Here is a 22,300-nt window from a genome sequence, read left to right on the forward strand (position 1 = left end):
TTGCAGATGATCATCCATGCACATTGGGTTCACACTTCACAGTTCCTCTATTCCAAACCTTGGTTCCGTTCACACCCGTGCTTGCAATTACTCCTCGATCGACATAATTCAACAGATTCATTACACAAATGATCAAAATAACCATTTTGGTGTGCGCCAAGTAGTTTTCTTCAGAGATGACGAACCTTCATTCAACTGAATTAATTTGTACCCAGTCGTACCTAGTGGCTAACGAAATCACAAAATTGGTTAAAAAGATCAAAATCAGTAATTTCTGGGTGGAAAAGACATTTAGATTTTGATACTGTTTAAATGGACAAATATTTAAAAATAGTCAGGATGTAAACAGTTTCATCCTATCCGTTTTCAAATACTTTTTCTTATTTTTAATTTACATCAGGATGCATCCAGTTTCATCCTCGCTATTTTTTAAGTTTAAGCTAGGATGAATCCAGTTTCATCCTTGTTATTTTCTTTGTGTCCATTTCACACATATTAATTTTTACTCGTCCATTAGAACCATGTTTTAAAAATATTTGGACAAATGAACCATTTTTCGAAACGAAATCCTAATCGTGTAAGAACGGATGATTCGCTGCAGTCAATGGATCTGGGATACATTCCCCAGATATATTTGGCTCAAGTGCTAACGACTTGTCCATTCTTCACTGCTAGGAATTCCTTTTTTGTCTTACTGTTTCGCTCAAATGGAGTGTTTTACTCGGTCCAACACGGAACAACGTGATCGTTATGTTGAAATTGAAAATAAATGAACCAACACCATGGCATTAGAAGTCCTACGGGATCCATGATATAAAAAATAACAACTAGCTAGTGGGATACTACTTTAACACAATAAAAGTGGCAAACAACACTATGTAGGCAAACCACCATTCGCAAGTGCTTGAATCAACTAACAGCGCTACTGCTGAATAAACCTGATAAAAGCCGTCGAGGTTGTTGGTTGTAGATGAAACACCTTTAAACAATATTTGAATCAACTAATAGTGGTACAACAAAATATTTTTCATAAAATCGTCGAGGTTGGTTGTAGATGAACCGCCTTTTGCCAATGCTTGTCTGCTACTCTTCTTGAATTCATTAGCTCTTCTCCTCATCTCTTTACTCTCCACATCGTCTCCGTTCAAGTTCATGAACTTCTTCACAATTATTGCAATTTCCGATCTTTCAATCAATCTTTTTGCTCCAACCTCATCAACCACCTTCATTCCAATTTTCCAATCATCTACAATAAGTTTACTATTAAGGGTTTGATCAGTAAACAATGGAAAAGTAAGCATGGGTACACCTGCATAAACCCCTTCAAGTGTCGAATTCCACCCACAATGTGTCCAGAAACCCCCTACCGAGGAATGACAAAGTACCCTTAGCTGGTCACACCATGGAACTACAAAGCCTCGAGTATTAGTCATCTTATTGTCCGCATCTCCGCCGGTAACAGAATTATTGATATGACCATGCCCACCACGTGAAACCAACAAGTATCGAACCCCACTTTCACGTAACCCAGCCAAAATCTCCTTCATTTGTTCACTTGAAGCTGATAGAAAACTACCGAAGGACACGTACAAAACAGAATTTACAGGTTGCAAGTCTAGCCATTTCAAGTAGTATGTTTTATCACGGTCATCCTCAAGTATAGTGGAAATAGGTATGGAAGGGCCAATAGAGTAGATAGGTAATGAAAGTACTTTCCTTCATGATTCTATAACTTGAGGCTCGAGCTCATGATAGGTAGAAAACAGAAGACATTTTGCTCTACAAGTTGCGCCAACCGATTCCTTTACCCAGCCCAAGACATGTTGGCTAGATCTCTTTAACCTCAAAGGCATGTCAGCTAATCTTATGGGTGAAACTCCAGGAATATAGTCTACTACCTCATCGCCGCATTCTAACACATACACATTAATGATATTATCAAAAATAAACTAAGATGGCATGATAGGCTATATTATAAGAGAAGCTAAAAAACGGCAAAAATTTACCTGCAGAGAAATCAACTGGATAGTGACCATTCTGAACAAGAAGATCAATGTGATTATAAATAGAGAGCACGGAAGGAGACATCGGCCAATGGGAAACCACAGGAATACTCATCCGATTCCCAACATAAACCGCCCATGGCAAATTGATACTTGTTATGATAGTTGTGTTCACCTTGGTCGGATCATCAGCTTGTTGTAACTGCTCCACCAACTGCTCGAACGGAGCTTCCATTTTTGTACGGACAGCTTCTAGGAAACTACCGTGGTCAAATCCTCTCCCTAATTCAGACGGTATCACGTTCGGAATCGTGCGAAGCTGAATCTGAGGTGGTAGGTTTAAATATTCGGACGACGACCCAAGGAAACCGAACCACTCTTCTGTAACGACAAAAGTGATTTTGATATCGTCCACAACTGAAAATCTAGTGATTAAAAGCTTACAGAAGTTCATCATAGGATTGATGTTTCCTCTTCCTGGATACGGCATCGCTATTATATGTTGCTTCTTCTTGATTCTACAAGCACTGTTTTCCATAGTCATCTTCCTGAACCTGATGCACACACACAACTTCCAGCGACAAGGGAGTAGTTTTAGAGATATGAGACAATGGTGCTAAATTTACCAATGAAGTTCTGTAAAAGATCTTCCCTAAATGTAGTAATGTTTGCCAGAAAATATTCGTCGCGACTTCGTCTTCTCTAAGTTGGTTTACTTTATTCGAACATGGGGTAGCAGATGATGGAAGTACAAACAACCACCCCGACTGGCAACTACTGCAACATGTTCTGAACTAAAATTTTAATGATTGATCATAAAAAGAAACTAACGGGAAATGTTCAACTTCAGCATCTAGGAATATACTACCACGAATATTTTCTTTTGAACCAGTTTGTATTCAACGACTCTAGGGGGTGCAATTTTCCCCGTGTATGTCCGTTCTATGTTAATCCTCTCTTGATATATTATACTTCAGAAAAAGAATAAAATAAATGAAACATGTTTAACTTTAGCATTATTATCTACGATTTCTTGAACCAGTTTGTATTCAACGACTTTAGGGATATAAACCTGCCTAGTTTGGGGCCTTTGTTTTGCTCGAGGTCCACTTCAAGAAGAAAAAAACAAGTCAATAGATTGTAAAAATTAAAAATCCCTTTATCCATCTATTTTTGTTAATGATTAATTTATTTTTGATTAATTAATTTTGATTCGGGTGATTAATTAATTGCTCAATTTAATTAATTTAGAAATCAACTAATATTAATTTATCATTAAAATATGTTTTTTTTTTATTTTTTGATTTTTTTGAAAAATCATCAACCCAGAATGTTCAAGCAGTCGTAGACTGATTGATCACAATTGGTTGATCCGATCCTCCATAAATGATGATTGTAAAAAAAACTCAAAAATGATATTTTTTTACATACATCCACAACCGATTGTTAAAAACTAAAATTCAAGAGTTTTTCTGTAATTTATTTTTGCCAGAATCGGTTTACATAAATGTCCTTATAAACCGATTGTAAATCTGGGTATTTCTTCGACTGTTCTGCTCATAACTTCTTCTTCTGATTCCGGAATGATCTCATTCTTTTGGCGTTAACTCATATGTTAATGCTCTATAATATAGAGTTAAAAATTTCTGGGTTAGTGCAAAAATTCAAACATGGTTAATAAATCAGTTGATATAGGCATTAACGTATATCGGTTATTGTTGATGTTCATCGAACATGAAGAACATCAACCCAGAATCATTTGATGTGTATGTACCGTACCCTATGCACTTATTCTGGGCTATGTTTCTGATCTGATTTATCAGGATACAAAATCTTGGAGGTAAATGTAATAATGGATAACTTTGAGCGGGAAGATGCCTCGTGTATCTTGCAAATGAGAATACCACAAAGAGCTGGGGATAGACTGGAACAGACACTGTCTGGGAATGGCATTTCCACAATCAAGTCACCGTATAACAAACTATAGTTAAAAACTGATGGAACATGGTTTGATGAAGAATAGGATAATTCTGGAAGGACTTATGGAATATTCCCACTCAACCTAGACTGAAACATTTCTCATGGAAATACAATACTGTTATAGTTCCATCTAATGAAAGACTGGCGCGGTTATGAATTACGAAGGTGATCAACGCAAAGTTTGTGGACAAGGAATTGAAACTACAAAGCATATATTGTGGGAATGCTCTTTTGCAAACGTCATCTGGACTGCAACACCAAGTGCTAGGAGAAGTATGCAAGCTGATAACAAACTATGCAAGAATGGATACAGAGTTGGTTCAGTAATGATTTTTGCAAATTGGATAATTAATGGATGGTAAAGATGGAAAACTCTGCCTGGGAAATCTGGAAACCGAGTTGTCAATGTGTTTTTGATGACATCAAACCAAATCCGGTGGAGGTTACAAAACCTAAATGCTTCCACAAGGGAGAAGATAGACAACAATCATTCCGTATCCGACAATACACATGAGATCAATTCCTATTACTAAATGGAAACCCCCAACCAATCCTCATTATTCTTTTTGTTGCGATACTTCTTTTAAGATTGTAAGCTTTATTCGGGATAGGGATTAATCTATCACTTTTTGCAGAGAATTTATCCAGGCAAAATGTGAACATGCTGATGGACTCTTAAATGCAAAGTCGCGGAATGCAGATGACCTTTTACTAGCTATGCAGCACGGACGGGCCAATGAAGGAGCTAACCCGGGCTATACCGTGTCCCTGAATTTGGCCCCAAAAATATTGTGTATGGGAATTTGGTTGATTTTGAACCGTTTTCTGGGCACCACCCCTCTTTGGAGGGGGACCATGATTTTATTTCGTGTAAGACATTAGAAGTAAAGCTTATCTAAATATAATGCTACATGATTTGGCCAATACTTCTGAAAAAATGATTTTTTTTTTAAAATCAAATAAATTTGTGTCACAAAGTTTCGGCTACAATATCTGAAGAACATATAACCGAACTCATCTGCATGTGTAGTTCGGCTAGTGTATCTTCAGACACAGGTAGCCGAACTGATCTCTAATGGAGTTTTTGTTCTGTTCGGCTGTCAAGTTTCAAGGATAGGTAACTGAACTTTTAGGCTGGGGTTTACAGAGTAATGTTCGGTTAGAGAAGAGTTCGGCTTTGAAAAAAAAATGCGATTTAACCAAACTCAAAAGTTGGATATACAGAGAAAAGTTCGGTTATGATTTTTTTTTCGATTCATCCGAACTCTAGAGTTGGCTATCCAGAGAAGAGTTCGGTTACGCAAAAGTTTTTGCGACTCAATCGAACTCAAGAGTTCAATTTGCCTAAACGAACTGTTCTTGGTATTCTTCGTTTTTAAAAAGTTCGGTTTTAAAACTAGGTTTCTTTTAAAAAATCTCCTAACCCAACATGCTAATGATTTTGAACTTTTGATTTTTTCGGTGAGTTTTTTTATTTATTTTTTTATTAATGATTTTGATTAGGCTTAGATAAATATATTTGATTAGGTTTTGGATAATTATTAATTAGTTATAAATAAAATTAGGGCAAAGGATATGTGAGTAATTTCATCACTTTAGGTTACCCCTTATAAGTAAGTAAATCATGGCCCCCTTCCAAAAAGGGGTGGTTCCCAAAAAACGGTTCTTGAATTTTGTTCTTATCCCAATGCTTATACTGACTAGCTATGACATGGCCCAATAGTTATGCGCAACGGTTGCGCATTACTGAGAATATAGCCTGGCAGCTGGAGCTGCACATGCCGACGGTGTAGCGCCAACATGGCTGAGACAAGAAAGACTACTTAACACATGCAACAACTATGAGATAGTGTTGCATATCCTTATTTAGAGTTGGCCCATCTCAAGTAAGGAATAAAGGATGAATTGCAAGTCATGGGATGAATTTGGCATGGCCATAAACTTCGGCCAAGGCTTGGACTATGCATATGCAGCAGTGGCGGGACCAAACGCGCTACTGGTATCAATTGCTCAGGAAAAAGGAATGCAAGTGATGCTGTTGATGGTGGTATTTAGCCTAGGGTTAAAATCGTAAAACCGCACATCTAGCATGACGTCATTATGACCGTTAGCACATTTATTGAACCGATCAGCATGCTTACGTAAGAATTATCAGGGTACCTTTTTTCTTTCTATGTGTCATGTTCCACGGCAGAACCCTTAACATTGATTGCATCACCTGTGCAAAACCCTCATGCTACCGCGCCAAGGCATGCCAACCATGCCAGCCGCACCACTGTGCCAGCCACATCTCCGCGCCAAGGCATGCCAACCATGCCAACCGCACCACTGCGCCAAGGCATGCCAAGCCATTGGCCTCACCTCGCCAAGCCAAATGCACCTTGCCTTGTCCCTAGCCATGATAGACGCACCGTGTGCCAAACGGCTCGCCAAGCCATTGGCCCCACCTCGCCAAGCCAAACGCACCTTGCCTTGTCCCTATCAATGCTAGCCGCACCATGTGCCAAACGGCATGCCAATCCATTGGCCCCACCTCGCCAAGCCAAACACACCTTGCCTTGGCCCTAGCCATGCTAGACGCACCATGTGCCAAACGGCATGCCAAGCCATTGGCCCCACCTCGCCAAGCCAAATGCACCTTGCCTTGGCCCTAGCCATGCTAGCCGCACCATGCGCCAAACGGCATGCCAAGCCATTGGCCCCATGATGTAGTTTTGAAGTGGTAAGTATAAGTTCGTTGCTCGGACTCTTTTTTAAAGATTTGGTTTTTGATTATTAAACGAAATACTAAGACAAACTACTCAATAATAATTTCTTTGACAAACTACTCCACTTTACTCAAAACAATTTCGAACCCAATCTCATGCTTTGGAAGATAAAACGTTACAAGCTATTTTTTAATGACCCTAGTTTATATTCTAAGGCCTAATTTTCCTTCGCTTATAAAAGAACGGTTTAGAGACCCAAAACAATTTTCACGAAGCATATAAAGAAAAGAAATTTTTTAATAAGTTAAAAGGCACAATATTGGAGTATTTTTGACAAAGAAAATAATTACTAAAAATTACGCATCAAAAATAGCTTCTTCCAAAACCCTAGAAAAGAAATTTAGCTACTCATAGATCGAGAAGTGGAGAAAATTTCATTAATCATTGTATTCAAAAAGATGTAAATAAGCTTACAATGATTTTGCAGTCGCTAAAGGTTTCTAGCTACAAAAGCTGAGAAGTGCAGCTATGGAAGATGGTTGCTAAAGATCTTTCACCACTGAACAGTAAATGATATATGCCTTCTGTTGTTGTAGAACGATACAGTTCTGCGACTTTTTCCACCAGACTATTGTTCTTCGTGTTCGAGGTTTGCAGCAACAGATGACTTTCTGAAACTTTGGTTTCTCGATTCCTGAGCAAACTATTATATCCCAGGCTCTCCGTATGTCGACTCTGACTTAATTCAAGGATATATATACACCACAGAACCCTAAATTTCTTCGAGAAAATCACTACTTTTCCTTCACGACAAGCTACGTCTTTTTCTCCACCTCCCTGTTTTAGCAAAACCACTAAATATAACGAGATCTTCTCCTTTTTTTAGCTCCAATACACATCACTCTTCCTTGTTGATTTGGTAATAATGTAACCAAACCGTACACCCTTGAAAATCTCCCATGTAACTTCCCAGAATATTCAAAACATACCAAGTTTCTTTATCTTTCCCTGTTTAAGCTCCACGTTGCAGCCATATCTAATCGATTTCAACACACGTACATTCCTTGTTTGAATGAAACAGGTCATTCGTCAACCAACTCCGACCAAAAGTCCGACTAAATTTCAGCCAAATCACTTCCACAAATATACGCAGATACAGCCAAAACCCGTGAACCCTGTTTTGCTCCAAACCAATAATACAACCCAATTTGATCAATTCTAATAGACCTACCAACCCTGTTTAATGATAACAATCCCATAGCAAACAAATCCATCGATTGAATCTCATCAATTCTCGGCTAAAATTCGAGCTCTAAATCTGGTTCGTGAAGAACAGCTTTCCCGCCGAAATCCATGAGCTCTGATTCTTCTTTTGCCGATTATCTAGCCAATTCTGGTCGAAACAAAGACCATTACCAGCCTTTTTTAGTCCTTCTGAACAAACCCAATTAATTTCAGAGATTTAGTCTCATTAAAACTTGTCCAATTCACAAACCCTAATCTGTTGCCATTGAAAATTAGTTATCCCGCCAGAATTTAAAATTCAAACGGAGAAGATGACCTCCCCTTAACCAACAACGGTGTCCCTTTAGCAATCTGGGGTATATTTAGCAATTTTTGGGGGTGCGAATATCAATTTATGGGGTACAAAGATAAATTTTGGGCTGTAAATAGTGAAACTCCTGGATGCCTTTATCAACTCCTTCGGGTCATTTTTGTGGGTGCCCTTATCCAATGTTGGGTGCCTTTAACACTTTTCTGGATGCCTTTAGTAGTTTCTCGAGCATCCATCTCTTACCTCTCATATTCACTTCTTTTATACATCACTAAGGTTGTCATGCTTTTCAGACATAATCGCATCACTAAAGCCGACATGCCTTTCAGATAGAGAAGAAGTAAATAATGAGAAATAAGTCGCCTCCAACAGCAGTTGCAATTAAAATGACACTTTATCCCCTTTTAAGCGACGTTTCTTCTTCTTTTGCTCCAACGTACATAAAACTCAAAGTCAAACATAAAATGCATAATTTACAAGAAAACTTAGCAAAGAAAGCATAAACAATGGATAAATATCAAGGTGTTTTAGACACCTATCAAATTCACCCACACCTAGACTTTGCTAGTCCTCGAGCAAATTAAACTAAGCTAATTTTATAACATACAACTCCATCTCGTCGAGGATACAGTCACACTTAGCACGTGTAACAAGCTTTTAAACCCCTAGGTGTCCCTAGTGGCCGAGTTATAGTCTCGGGAGGGCTTACAAGAGGTATACCCACAAAACCTTTATTCCAAAACCTGACTGTCTACGCAGAACCTTGAAAGGTACTAAAGAACCTCCTTGGTTGGCATACTCTCATTGATTACAAGAGGAAGTACCCTGATGCGAAATTCCAATTGTTGTACACGAGTTTGCACTCAAGCATACTAAAATTCATATATAAGTGACATAGCTCTACTCAGATAGTTTCACTATGAACATCAATATAACAGAATCAAACAAACCACAATCACATGTGAAAAGATTAAGAAGATGGATATGGATATAATAGATAGTTGCAATGATGTTAACGGTGTTTCTCATATCTGTCTGAAGGCCGTTTCCAGGGTGAACCTATCCTAATGGACTGAGATACTGGTCTGACTAATATCAACACAACTGGCATATACAAGGGTACCAGTGGTCGATAATCCTAATTATAGATCAACACAACTGGCATATACAAGGGTACCAGTGGTAGATTTATTCATTTAACATTATTATTTATTCTATTTTATTTTTTATTGTAACAACATGATAAGATCTTCTTGGATCCGAGCGCATGCTTCTTGTCAGCAGATTACATGGTAGTTCTGTGGATCATGCGTTCCACGCTTGCTTAGGCGACAGAGACAGGGAGAACACACACATATTGTTATCCAAGTGTTAATTACTCAGTTTGGTCGGTCCTTTTTTTTTAGTAACTCAATCACTCTACTTCATCCCAGCGGTGGTAACAACTTGATGTTTGGGCCCCACAAAATCACATATAAGTTTGAAAAAATAAAAACAGAAAGTGATATGGTGACGACTCCGAGATACGGTGAAACTATCATGTTATTTCTAACACCTGAGCTCTGTGCTTTTATGAATAAACTCTTTAGATGTTTCCATCTATTCAGATTGGTTCCTCAACTCCTATAACCAAGATGTTTCCATCCACTTAGATTGGTTAGTGCCATCCTTAGTAAGCATAAGTTTCTAGGCTCTGGGTTTTTTTTTTTTTTTGTTAAAAATTAACTCAAAGTTTTCCCTCACCCCCAAACTTAAAACTAACATTGTCCTCAATGTTACAAATTAAAGTGCAGTACCAAAAATATAAGTAACAAGAGGAATAAATAGAGAAGTCAGAAAGATAGTACCTGGATGAAGTGTAACAATCCTTCCACGGGAAGCAAGAAAGAAAAAAAAAAATGTACAACAGGGTCCTCCAGAGGGACCTTAAAATCACCATGTATGGGTTGACTCCCATAAAGCACTAAGTCTAGTATCTTCGTCCAGACGTCGGTAGAATTAGTCACCACATAAAATCATATAACAATAATCGGAACCTATGCGGGTCATCAAAACCAAATAAAGCTGCCACAAATAAAAGAAATGCCAAGAAAATGAACAAATAACGCACACCCTTATCTAGTTTCCTTTTTAAGACAACTACATCTAGCCGTGGTTCGGGCTCAGGTTCTATGAAAGGGTCTGAATAAAATATTTTCATGGGCCAGGTTTCCTCATTGGTATGATCCGAAGGATCAGGTTGTAGAGTCTGGAAAAACTCAAATAAAAATTTGGAAGCACATAATAATAACCTGAATAAATGTAGATCCTCTGAGTCAATCAGATTTGACTTACATAGTTGACCTTGACCATAATGGTAGTGTTCATTCTGAAGAAAATATGTCGACAAATTTAATTTCCCACAATAATTAGGTTTAGTTCTAAAAACTTTATAATGACACATTTCAAATTGAGATACTCCCACATTTGGAAAATAAAATTTTGGTGGGACAACAAAGTCAATTATGGTATCATGGACCGGCTTAACCACATCAACCAGAGGATGGGTTTTTATCAACTGAGTTATTTTCTGGACATATTTAGGAATAGAAAAACGTGCATGAAGATAGTCTCTTAAGATGGTAGAGGCACAAACGTTAAGTCCCAAATTAGGGACCTTTCTAAGAGTCAAAGGTAAACCACGGGGAGAATGATATTCACCCCCAAACTTAGAATTGTCAATATCCTTGGATAAACTAGTCACAATTTCCTTAATTTCTAAATTATCGGATTTAGGAAAATGGTCTTTTATTTCTTCTAAGTTGTAATCATGTGGTTCTACATTTTTATAATCCTCAGCAGAGACTATTGTTTCTGAATCATTAGACTCTAAAATACTAGTCTCAGGATAAACTCTTTCCTCTAAACCATCATCAGCTTCATAATAAAAATAAAATACTACACCATCTAAAACAATGGTATCCCTAGTTAAATCCTCATACTTTTGAATAGGTGAATAATTATCAACATCATTAGGATTTGAACTAGAAACAACATTATAATCATTATTAGGCTCAATTGGTGTAACAATTTCCTCGTTACTATGACTATATATTTCGAATTCTTCATCGACACTATCCTCATCATCATAACAATACGAGGATGGTTGAACCTTGTCTAAACATGCAGTGTTTTCAGATCTAACCTCATCCTTCAAATTAGGTGAATAATTATATGTAATATCAAGGGTAAGATTGGAAACACTATTTTCAAATTCAAGTTCATTATGAGAAATAGTCTTAGGTGTATTTTGGTCCTCCTGCTTATTAAGAGTCTCACACAGTTTATCCATGATTATTTCTCTTTCACATATAGATTTATTGAACTTCTTAAGTGATTCTTGTAAAGAAACACTTGTCAATTGAAACTGTTTGAGTGCATCTTCTATGGAATGAGTTTTATATTCATCAGGAACTGGTGGCAATTGTTTAATGAAATCCTCTAAAGATGGAGAACTCTCATTTTTTTCATTATAATATTGCTCATTCGCTCGTTCATATGATTGGTGGACGTGCGAATAGTAATTGGGATCACCATGGTATGAACCATAACCCTCAAAAGGTCGGTAGTGGTCCCAAGTACTATCCACACTACGGGCATAATACGGATATTGTCCATTTAGATACTCAGTTGAATAATCATTATATTGGTCTTTATAATACCAGCTCGACATTTTTTGGTGCACATGCAAATGCAGGCTCAACTAAAATAGATAGGCTCAGGTTACCTTAAGCAGAATATACCTAAAGTCAAAGACTGGTCAACGGTACGAGGCCAAGGCTTGTAGTGTTTCGGATGATAACGCCCAGAGGGTTCACCGTACTAAACCGCGAGTTTTCCTAAAATCGGTGCCGGAAGATGCAATTGGTGTGTGCACGTGTATTTTTTTAAATAGAAATTAAATAAAATATTTACAAAAAATAAAAATAATCCTAAATTAAGTATGTACAAATAAAATAAAATAAAAATCTACCAGATATCAATATTTCCAAAAAAATAAAAAAAAAGGAAAAAGGAAAAATAAATAAATATGGAATATCTTTACTTACCTTTTTCGTTGTCCAGTTTTATTCTCCAATAATTGTCAAATTAAACCTGCACACAAAAGCTAAAAAAAATACCCAACGTAAAATCAAAGAAAACAAAATAAAATAAATTCTAAACTACCAAAATATTTACAAAAAAAATATAAAATCTAACCTAAATACAAGTCCGCGTCGGCGGCGCCAAAAACTGATGTAGTTTTGAAGTGGTAAGTATAAGTTCGTTGCTCGGACTCTTTTTTAAAGATTTTGTTTTTGATTATTGAACGAAATACTAAGACAAACTACTTAAAATTGATTTTTGGTTACCAAGGAGAGAAGATTCTAGGGTTTTGGATTCCACTACTTCTAATATTTGTAAACTCAATAATAATTTCTTTGACAAAATACTCCACTTTACTCAAAACAATTTCGAACCCAATCTCATGCTTTGGAGGACAAAACGTTACAAGCTTTTTTTTAATGACTCTAGTCTATATTCTAAGGCCTAATTTTCCTTCTCTTATAAAAGAACGGTTTAGAGACCCAAAACAATTTTCACGAAGCATATAAAGAAGAGAAATTTTTTAATAATTTAGAAGGCAAAATATTGGAGTATTTTTGACAAAGAAAATAATTACTAAAAATTACGCATCAAAAATAGCTTCTTCCAAAACCCTAGAAAAGAAATTTAACTACTCATAGATCGAGAAGTGGAAAAAATTTCATTAATCATTGTATTCAAAAAGATGTAAATAAGCTTACAATGATTTTGCAGTCGCTAAAGGTTTCTAGCTACAAAAGCAGAGCAGTGCAGCTACGACAGATGGTTGCTAAATATCTTTCACCACTGAACAGTAAACGATATATGCCTTCTCTCGTTGTAGAACGATACAGTTCTGCGCATTTTTCCACCAGACTATTGTTCTTCGTGTTCTAGGTTTGCAGCAGTAGAAGACTTTCTGAAACTTTGGTTTCTCGATTCCTAAGCAAACTATTTTATCCCAGGCTCTCCGTATGTCGACTCTGACTTAATTCAAGGCTATATATACACCATAGGACCCTAAATTTCTTCGAAAAAATCACTACTTTTCCTTTAAGACAAGCTACGACTTTTTGTTCACCTCCCTGTTTTAGCACAACCACCAAATATAACGAGATCTTCTTCTTTTTTTTAGCTCCAATACACGTCACTCTTCCTTGTTGATTTGGTAATAATGTAACCAGACCGTAGATCCTTGAAAATCTCCCATGTAACTTCCCAGAATATTCAAAACATACCAAGTTTCTTTATCTTTCCGTGTTTAAGCAAACTTCACGTTGCAACCATATCTAATCGATTTCAACACACGTACATTCCCTGTTTGAATGAAACAGGTCATTCGGCAACCAACTCCGACCAAAAGTCCGATTAAATTTTATCCAAATCACTTCCACAAATATACGCAGATACAGCCAAAACCCGTGAACCCTGTTTTGCTCAAAATCAATAATACAACCCAATTTGATCGATTCTAATGGACCTACCAACCCTGTTTAATGATAACAAGACCATAGCAAACAAATCCATCGATTGAATCTCATCAATTCTCGGCTAAAATTCGAGCTCTAAATCTGGTTCGTGAAGAACAGCTTTCCCGCCGAAATCCATGAGCTCTGATTCTTCTTTTGCCGATTATCTAGCCAATTCTGGTCGAAACAAAGACCATTACCAGCCTTTTTTAGTCCTTCTGAACAAACCCAATTAATTTCAGAGATTTAGTCTCATTAAAACTTGTCCAATTCACAAACCCTAATCTGTTGCCATTGAAAATTAGTTATCCCGCCAGAATTTAAAATTCAAACGGAGAAGATGACCTCCCCTTAACCAACAACGGTGTCCCTTTAGCAATCTGGGGTATATTTAGCAATTTTTGGGGGTGCGAATATCAATTTATGGGGTACAAAGATAAATTTTGGGCTGTAAATAGTGAAACTCCTGGATGCCTTTATCAACTCCTTCGGGTCATTTTTGTGGGTGCCCTTATCCAATGTTGGGTGCCTTTAACACTTTTCTGGATGCCTTTAGTAGTTTCTCGAGCATCCATCTCTTACCTCTCATATTCACTTCTTTTATACATCACTAAGGTTGTCATGCTTTTCAGACATAATCGCATCACTAAAGCCGACATGCCTTTCAGATAGAGAAGAAGTAAATAATGAGAAATAAGTCGCCTCCAACAGCAGTTGCCATTAAAATGACACTTTATCCCCTTTTAAGCGACGTTTCTTCTTCTTTTGCTCCAACGTACCTAAAACTCAAAGTCAAACATAAAATGCATAATTTACAAGAAAACTTAGCAAAGAAAGCATAAACAATAGATAAATATCAAGGTGTTTTAGACACCTATCACCCCACCTCGCCAAGCCAAACACACCTTGCCTTGGCCCTAGCCATGCTAACCGCACCAAGTGCCAAACGGCATGCTAATCCCTTGGCCCCACCATGCCAAAATGCACCTAGTCATGCTAGCCCCACCATGTGCCAAACGGCATGCCAAGCCCTTGGCCCCATCATGCCGAACGCACCTTGCCCTAGCCATGTTAGCCGCGCCACCATACTGGCCTTCCCTAATTTGGCCGCGCCAAGGCATGCCATGCAAATGACATGCCAACCTAGCCGCGCCACCATGCTGGCCTTCCCCATGCGGCTACTAAAACGAAGGCGTGCGACGATCAACGGTCGCCCTTCAATCCCAAGAAGCAAATCCTAGCCATCCTGGGTTACCAGACAACGCATGGTAACCTTTGGCACGAAACCCTAGTTTGGCCACGCCAAACCGCGCCAAGGCATGCCAACTTTGTCGCGCCTCCGTACTAGCCTTCCCTATGCGACTACCAAAGAGCGTGCGACGATCAACGACTACCTTTCCTCTTAAGATGTAAAATCTCGACCGTCGGAGGTCACCAAGCCAGCAAGTCCCCCAAGCTCGATTTGCTAGGCAAACAACAACATGCTACATGTTTTCCACGAAAACATTCGAGACATCAACACATATCACAAACTGGGGGATTCTATTTGGGTATTGGTTTGGCGGTTTACAGCGTGCGGCGTACACTACGCCCGTTATGAGAAAGTGTAATAAGAATGAGGAGGTTAGTAAACATGGGAAGTAATGGTGAAACGCTTTCTTTCATAGAACATCAATTCCAAGCGTGACCGGTCATCACCTCCTCCCATTTACTCACTCATTTACCATTCCTTAATGAGACCAGAGTACGTTTCACTTCGACTTGTATAAATAGGTCTTACCTATTTTCACCGAACAACAAGTTCAGTCAAGAGCAATACAACACTCAGAAAACATTTGCTATATTTCCATCTGTTAGCTTCCCACTTTCTGATACAAGTCGTGAAACAACTACTCTTCTAGAATCAACTATTCTGTTCTCAACACTTTCCTAGCTTCCCTCCCCAAAACCAACCCATTCTCCTTCAATTGGTGACTGAAGCAAGTATGGAACGACCATTTCTTGGTTTAGGCCGGACTTGTACAGATTGATCTCTCGAATCTAAAGTAATCCCTTGCAGTACATTGTTTAGGGTTTAAATTCGTTTCTCACCCACACACCCGAAATTATCAAAATCAGCAGAAACCATTTTCACCCACAAATAATTGGCGACCACAGTGGGAGGTTGATCTTTCGGTCATGATGTCAATTTTCAATCCTCGATCTCGTACCTCGACCCACACGTCAGGACAGTAAAACCAAACAATCCGCTCAGGAAACGACGAACTCAGTTACCAGACGACTCAATTACCAGTCGTTACACGACAAAGGACGACTGGGGACTTCCGAGGGGTTTAGAAGCGAACGATCCGCCCAGGGATCGGCAACCCGACAAGGAATTACTAGGGACTTTCCACAGTCATGGAGGCATTTCTCACAAAACTCGGTCTTACAACCGGAAGATTCCTTTTCATCAGGAAGATCTGAAAAAACGAGTAAGTCTTACCTAGACCGAATACATGGTTTTCTATTTCAAGTTTTCACGGGAATGATAAAACCGATAGTCATGTTATATTTCATCCCATGTCATCTACCAACACACTGTTCCATGGTTTTCCTAGGATGTTTGCATCGCTTGCAATCGTAACCAAAACAATTCATTCTAAAAGAATAATCCAAAACCATCAAGGTAGCATTTGTCTATCAGCCCAAAGATTCATAAATAAAAAACATAAACTAGGCGTTTCATTCGGGTTTTTTTTTAAAAAAAAAAACCTAAAATAAGGAGTTCAAAAGATAGAAATATGTTCAAGGAAAGTTTTCCAACAATGGCTTGCTCTTCTTGGCGAGAACCTCATTTGTGCTTTGAAGGGCCTCCCTATTCAATTTTTGTTTCTTGGAAAGCTTCTCTACTTCCACTTCCTGCTTCTTCACCATATCCGCAAAAGGACCTTCGACTGTTTCGGCCAACAACTTTTCAACCTCAGAGAGACCTTCTACGAACCAAGGAACATTGAACTCAAAGTTTACACACACGTCACGATGGAACCTCCAGCTCGAGACTACATCCTAAGAAACAGTGTGACTTGTCACGTTGCACATGTCGTCAATTGAAGACAAATTCCCTGATCAACACATGATCCGGATGAGGAACCAGGTATGGAGAATTGAAAGTGGCACCGCGACTGCAACATCGACCGGCAAGGGATTCCTAACGACAATTGCACCCGCGGCCACTGGAGTACTCTGCATTGTCTGAGTCACAACGGCGTTTGCATCTCGATCAACATCCATTTCAAGGTCACCCGGTGTGGCTGCCACAGTTGGAGACAATGTTGTATCTCCGCCAGTCTCCATCTCAGAGTCGTCTTCAGAAACGGCTTCCCCCTGTGATATCACGGCTTAGATATTCTCCAAAAAGAAATAAAAAAAAACATGCGGGAGACTCACTGATTCGCTTTCAGATCGACTAGAGGAAGATTCAGCACTGTTGTCGGAAGAACTACTCTCGCCATCACTGGACTCTGAACTTTCATCCTTCTCGGGTTCCCCATCACCATGAATAGGCCCACCACCTCCACCCTCCATCTCGAGAAACGATGTTTTCTGACTTGCAAGTTTGGTAAAGGCGTTCACGCTGCTTAGACCCTAGGAAAGATACAAAGATGGATACTCAGAAAAGAGAACAAGGATATACGCGATCCAACTAAAATCAAGAGGAAAATCATACGTACCCGCATATTAGACGAACTGAAAGTCGGTAGGGCTTTCGAATCTGACTGGGAACCATCTTCACGGCTTTTAGATATTCGCTCCTTCACTTGGGGACTATCTGCATTCGGGCTAACGGATTTCCGCTTGGGAAAAGAAGGATCCCTCAGCAGTGGATGCTCCGCTAAAACCGCGGGAGAAGGCTTATTGCGACGGTTTTCTACCACATCATTCATGAATCCATGAAAAACGAGAAATTCATCCTGCCAAAACATGTTATATTTGGAGGTTGTTGATGGATTTCGTTCCGCAAGCAGGTGTAGATGGTGGATTTTCGACAAAGAGTAGAATTGTAAAACTATACTCCAGATTCGGCAACAGGATGAGTATTGAGACTCATGTCTATCATGAAAGCATGAAAGGTCATGTCATAAATCTCTGACTGAGAATGCTATCTCTCAGAGTACGTGTAGATATGTAGTCTCTCAGCTGAGGCCATGACACATCTCATGAATACTGAGCAATTTCAGTAAGTACTCCGGATCCGGCAATCGGATGAGTATCGAGACTCATGTATCTATGCATGAAAGCTCATGCCACCTCTGATGGAGAAAGTCTCTCAGAGAAGATAAAGATGTGTAGTCTCTCAGCTGAGGCCACGACACATCTCATACTGTATAGAATCGAAAGATTGGGCGACTCCTAGACAGCATGTCTGCTAGTATAGAGCGACAACGTCTTCGGGATGTAACCAGGTTTTCCCCGACTATGCAAGAGGAATATGACACTCCAACAAGTTCATATTGCTCACCCCGCAGATAATTAATGCTCCTAGACAGGAAGCTCTTCTAGTATAGAGCCAGCAATTAATTTTCTTAAATCTTTTGAATATCCAGCAATATTCTACGAGCCATCGTCTGAGTATCCAGCAATATTCTACGATTCTTCGTTATATTTCGTTACTTTAATCTGTGGTTCTTCCCAGCAGAATTCCACAGGTTAGTAATAAATATTCCACGAAACAGACATCTGAGCATCGAATGAGCTCTGACAAAATGGTGCAAGTGTAATTAGCAGATAATGCACAGACCAACATTTTGAATGAACGAACGAGCATTTTAAAAATACGAACGAACGAGGAACCTATGCAAAATAGGAAGGGAAAATAATAATAAAAAAGTATTAAGCAAAAGCGCCAGGGGACTAGGCTCACCAGCCGGCCAGTCATGCCGTGACTAGTCTCGCGCCTAATTTTATATTTTACCATATTTTTACTATTTTCACGATCTCATGAAAATCCTCTTGTTCGAGCAAATTTCCTCTATTTCAAAGAAATTATCTAAATCACATGATTTTATCAAAAAATAATAAAATTAGGGAAAGGTGTCGCGGGACCGCCGGCCGGCCGGTCATGCCTTGGTCGTGGCCGGTCACACACCTCACGTCCCATTATTTTATTATTCCTTCTCAAATTATGAAAATTCCTTGATTTTATGAATTTTCCCTAAAATCATGAAAATTACCTAATTTCATGTATTTTTATCTAAATCACATGATTTTATCAAAAAAAATAATAAAATTAGGGAAAGGTGTCGCGGGACCGCTGGCCAGCCGGTCATGCCTTTGCCGTGGCCGGTCCCACACCTCACATCCCATTACTTTATTATTCCTTCTCAAATAATGAAAATTCCTTGATTTTATGAATTTTCCCAAAAATTACCTAATTTCATGTATTTTCTCTAAAATCATGGAAAATATTAAAAAATTAGGAAAACTTGTGGGACTGGGCTCTAGCCGGACGGCCATGCCCTAGCCGGTCCCACACGCCCATTATTTTATTATTATTTGGTGTTTGGTTTCCTGATTTCATGAAAACTCCCTGATTTCAACAAAATATCTTGGTTTTCAACAAATCCCTTTGATTTTATGAAAATTATCTAAAATCATCAAAATTACACAAAATTGGGGAGAGTGCCTTGGGACCCGCGCCCATTGACCGGACGGCCATGCCACGGGTATTCCCGGTCCCACACTCCCATTCCCTATTTTATATTTTAATTTATGTCTCTCATCTCATGGAATTTCCCTAATTTCGCCAAATTCTCCAGTTTCATGGAATTTTCCTTGAATCAGAGAAAAATACATAAAATCACATAAAACTGGGAAAAGCATGTGGGACCGCATGTCAGCCGGCCGGCCATGCCCTAGCCGTGGCCGGTCCCACGCCTTGTAGGAACATAATCTCGCAACGATAATGTCTCAGCGAGATTATCAACAACACAACACAACACAACACAACACAACGGCGTCGCAGAATAATTTCAGAAATGTTACGATAAACGACGTCAGCTAGAATCACGAGAAAGATGTGATAGTCCTGCGAAAATTAGAGAGGTTGCGAGATTAACATTTGTAAGGTTTCGAGAATGTCGCAGACCATATCCTGAAATAAAGGACAGATTAGCTGTCATCCACTATGTATTTCCCTATAAATAGTCGTTCAAGTTGTAAAGAAGAGAGAGATCTTTTTTGAGTAAGAAACAAGTAAATAGGAGAGAGAAAGTCTAGAGCAGAGGTCATTCTTGATTCCTTTATCCTTTCTTGTAAGAATATTCAAAGATTGATCAATAAAATTAAGAGTGTAAATCTAAAAATGAGTTGAGTAATAATGAAATCATATGAGGGGTGTAGTGTAGGATTTACTGCAACTACACGCCTTGTGATTCCTTGTTTATTTATTGTTTTCATCATCTCATTTATTTTTCCCAGTTTCAGCAAAACCATGGATTTTGCATATTTTCTCCAAATGTTGCTCAAACGTGCACCAGAAAATATCAAAATTCTCAGGACTGAAGCACGGACATCATGGTGACACGGGCACATCCCTTGACCGACCAAGGGTGAACCTGAGGCTTGCAAACAGCTGGTCCCGCGTGTTTTAATGATTTTAACCTAATTTGCTCAGCTTCTCATATTAGGTTCAAACTCTTTCCAAACAATTGGAAGTTCGCTCAAATGACCATCTGCTGGTCCCACGGCCACCAAGATCCGGTCTCATGACCTCTTGGTCGGTCCCTCATATTTTCTACATCAGGTTTTGTGATTTGTTGCTTACATAAGCATTATTCCAGTAAATGATTAAACCAGCATTTAATCATTCTTTCACCAACTGGTCCTCAAGAGACTTTGGTGTTTTTGCTCATTCGAGCATCTGGGCGTTATATGGTGAACCCGTCATCCCATGTAGACGGTTTCATATGATTTGAAATAAATCATTATCTCGGTAAAATTAGGGTTTTGAATCCAGAGCTTTGCAGAAACGTGATTCTTAGCAGATTCGAACACTCCGGTAATTTTATGTTGATATTTATTTTGCTCGACTCAGCAGTCAGTAACTTAAATTAATATTTTATTTGGTCCAGCTACCAACAATTCATCAAAAGAACAATATTTGCTCGAACTAGCAATATTCGCTCGAACCGGCAATATTTACTTAATTAGCAATATTCGCTCAGACTAGTAATATTTGCTCAAATCAAAGAATATTGGTTCAACTATCAATGTTCAACAATTTAGCAACACAGTTTTTCTCGTCTTAGGTTATAATGATACCTCGTCTCAGCAGACATATTAAATTCATGAGTTTCGAAACATTTACTCACACATGTAGTTGCAGGAAATCCTACAACACACCCCTTGTAATAATTTCTAGATCTAAACATAAAAATGATGATAAGAATGCTAAAATTGTAAAGAGACACAAGGTTTACGTGGTTCGATCAATTTGATCTACATCCACGGGGTTAGGTTTTACTATGATTATTTGTAATTACATCTTGATTACATGGAGACTCCATAAATGAGTATTTGGATCTCTTGGTTGAAGAAGGAAGAAGAAGATAATAATACAAATTCTGCTCTCTCTCTCTCTACAAATGTGTCCTCCCTAAAGTGTCTCTCTCCTTTTTCTTTTTTGATTATCCCCCTTTCTCTCCCTTGCCTTTCTCTTTATATAGGTATTACATAGTGGATGACAGCTCATATGTAGTGGAGTACAGCTCATATTCCCCCATTTTCAGATCCCGTGCTACGTTCTCTCGGGCTCTCATTACAATTTCGCAGGCTCTGCTACATTCTCGCAAGCTTTATTATTGTGTGATATTTGGATCCTACATCTTGCCTCTTTTTCCTTGAATACTGCTTGAAAAGCGATCTTTAAGGAAAAATCCACTTTGTAGTAGTAGTTTTTGGAGGAACGAGCGAAAGAATATTGGACTTAAAAAGTAGGTACTTGCCTCTATTCTTTTGTGAAGTTCCGGAGCGTTGCGAAGTAAATAAGAAGTATCATCTCTTGAAGTATGCGAAGTATGAAGTATCCTTGAAGAAGTATAAGAAGTACTCAATCCTCGAAATATATAAGAAGTATGAAGTATCCTTTGAGAAGTATAAGAAGTACTTAATCCTCGAAATATATAAGAAGTATGAAGTATGAAGTATCCTTTGAGAAGTATAAGAAGTATCCGTCCTTGATTGCGAATCAGAAGTATTGCGGAATTATACTCCACGTTCTCTGCCTCATGCAATATTGTAATGCAAATAAGAATTTAGATTAGTATTCAACATTTCTTTTATCAAATTTTTTATTTAATTTCAAGTTCAAATCGTTTTTCTTTGTTTTGATTTCCTTTGTATAACTTGTTTCGTCTCATCCGATAAACATCTTTCATGGAAATGATCCTAATGAGGTCTTATGCAGCCTGTTGATGGAAGGTCTTACTAGCCTGTTGATGG

General features: G+C 38.5%; 1 protein-coding gene across 1 annotated transcript; it reads right to left on the reverse strand.

Annotated features, from left to right (window-relative positions):
* Positions 1-816: 816 nt before the first annotated feature.
* On the reverse strand, positions 817-2,547 carry LOC113340537 (UDP-glycosyltransferase 87A2-like). Its single transcript, XM_026585671.1, has 4 exons — positions 2,007-2,547; positions 1,734-1,912; positions 1,487-1,652; positions 817-1,447 (listed from the first exon to the last, which is right to left on the reverse strand). Exons 1-4 carry the CDS (start codon positions 2,545-2,547, stop codon positions 1,002-1,004), a joined length of 1,332 nt encoding a protein of 443 aa, XP_026441456.1. The 3' UTR covers positions 817-1,001.
* Between the last annotated feature and the right edge of the window lie 19,753 nt (positions 2,548-22,300).

This window comes from Papaver somniferum, unplaced genomic scaffold (genome assembly GCF_003573695.1).
Source record: "Papaver somniferum cultivar HN1 unplaced genomic scaffold, ASM357369v1 unplaced-scaffold_22, whole genome shotgun sequence".
In the NCBI taxonomy this organism is placed as follows: Eukaryota; Viridiplantae; Streptophyta; class Magnoliopsida; order Ranunculales; family Papaveraceae; genus Papaver; species Papaver somniferum.

Excerpts from the sequence above, each read along its gene's own strand:
- LOC113340537 (XM_026585671.1), bottom strand. The coding sequence starts at position 2,547 with ATGACTATGGAAAACAGTGCTTGTAGAATCAAGAAGAAGCAACATATA. Across the intron at positions 1,913-2,006 it reads TCCAGTTGATTTCTCTGCAG|AATGCGGCGATGAGGTAGTA; the intron begins GTAAATTTTTGC and ends TGTATGTGTTAG. Across the intron at positions 1,448-1,486 it reads ATACTTGTTGGTTTCACGTG|ATGCGGACAATAAGATGACT; the intron begins GTGGGCATGGTC and ends TTACCGGCGGAG.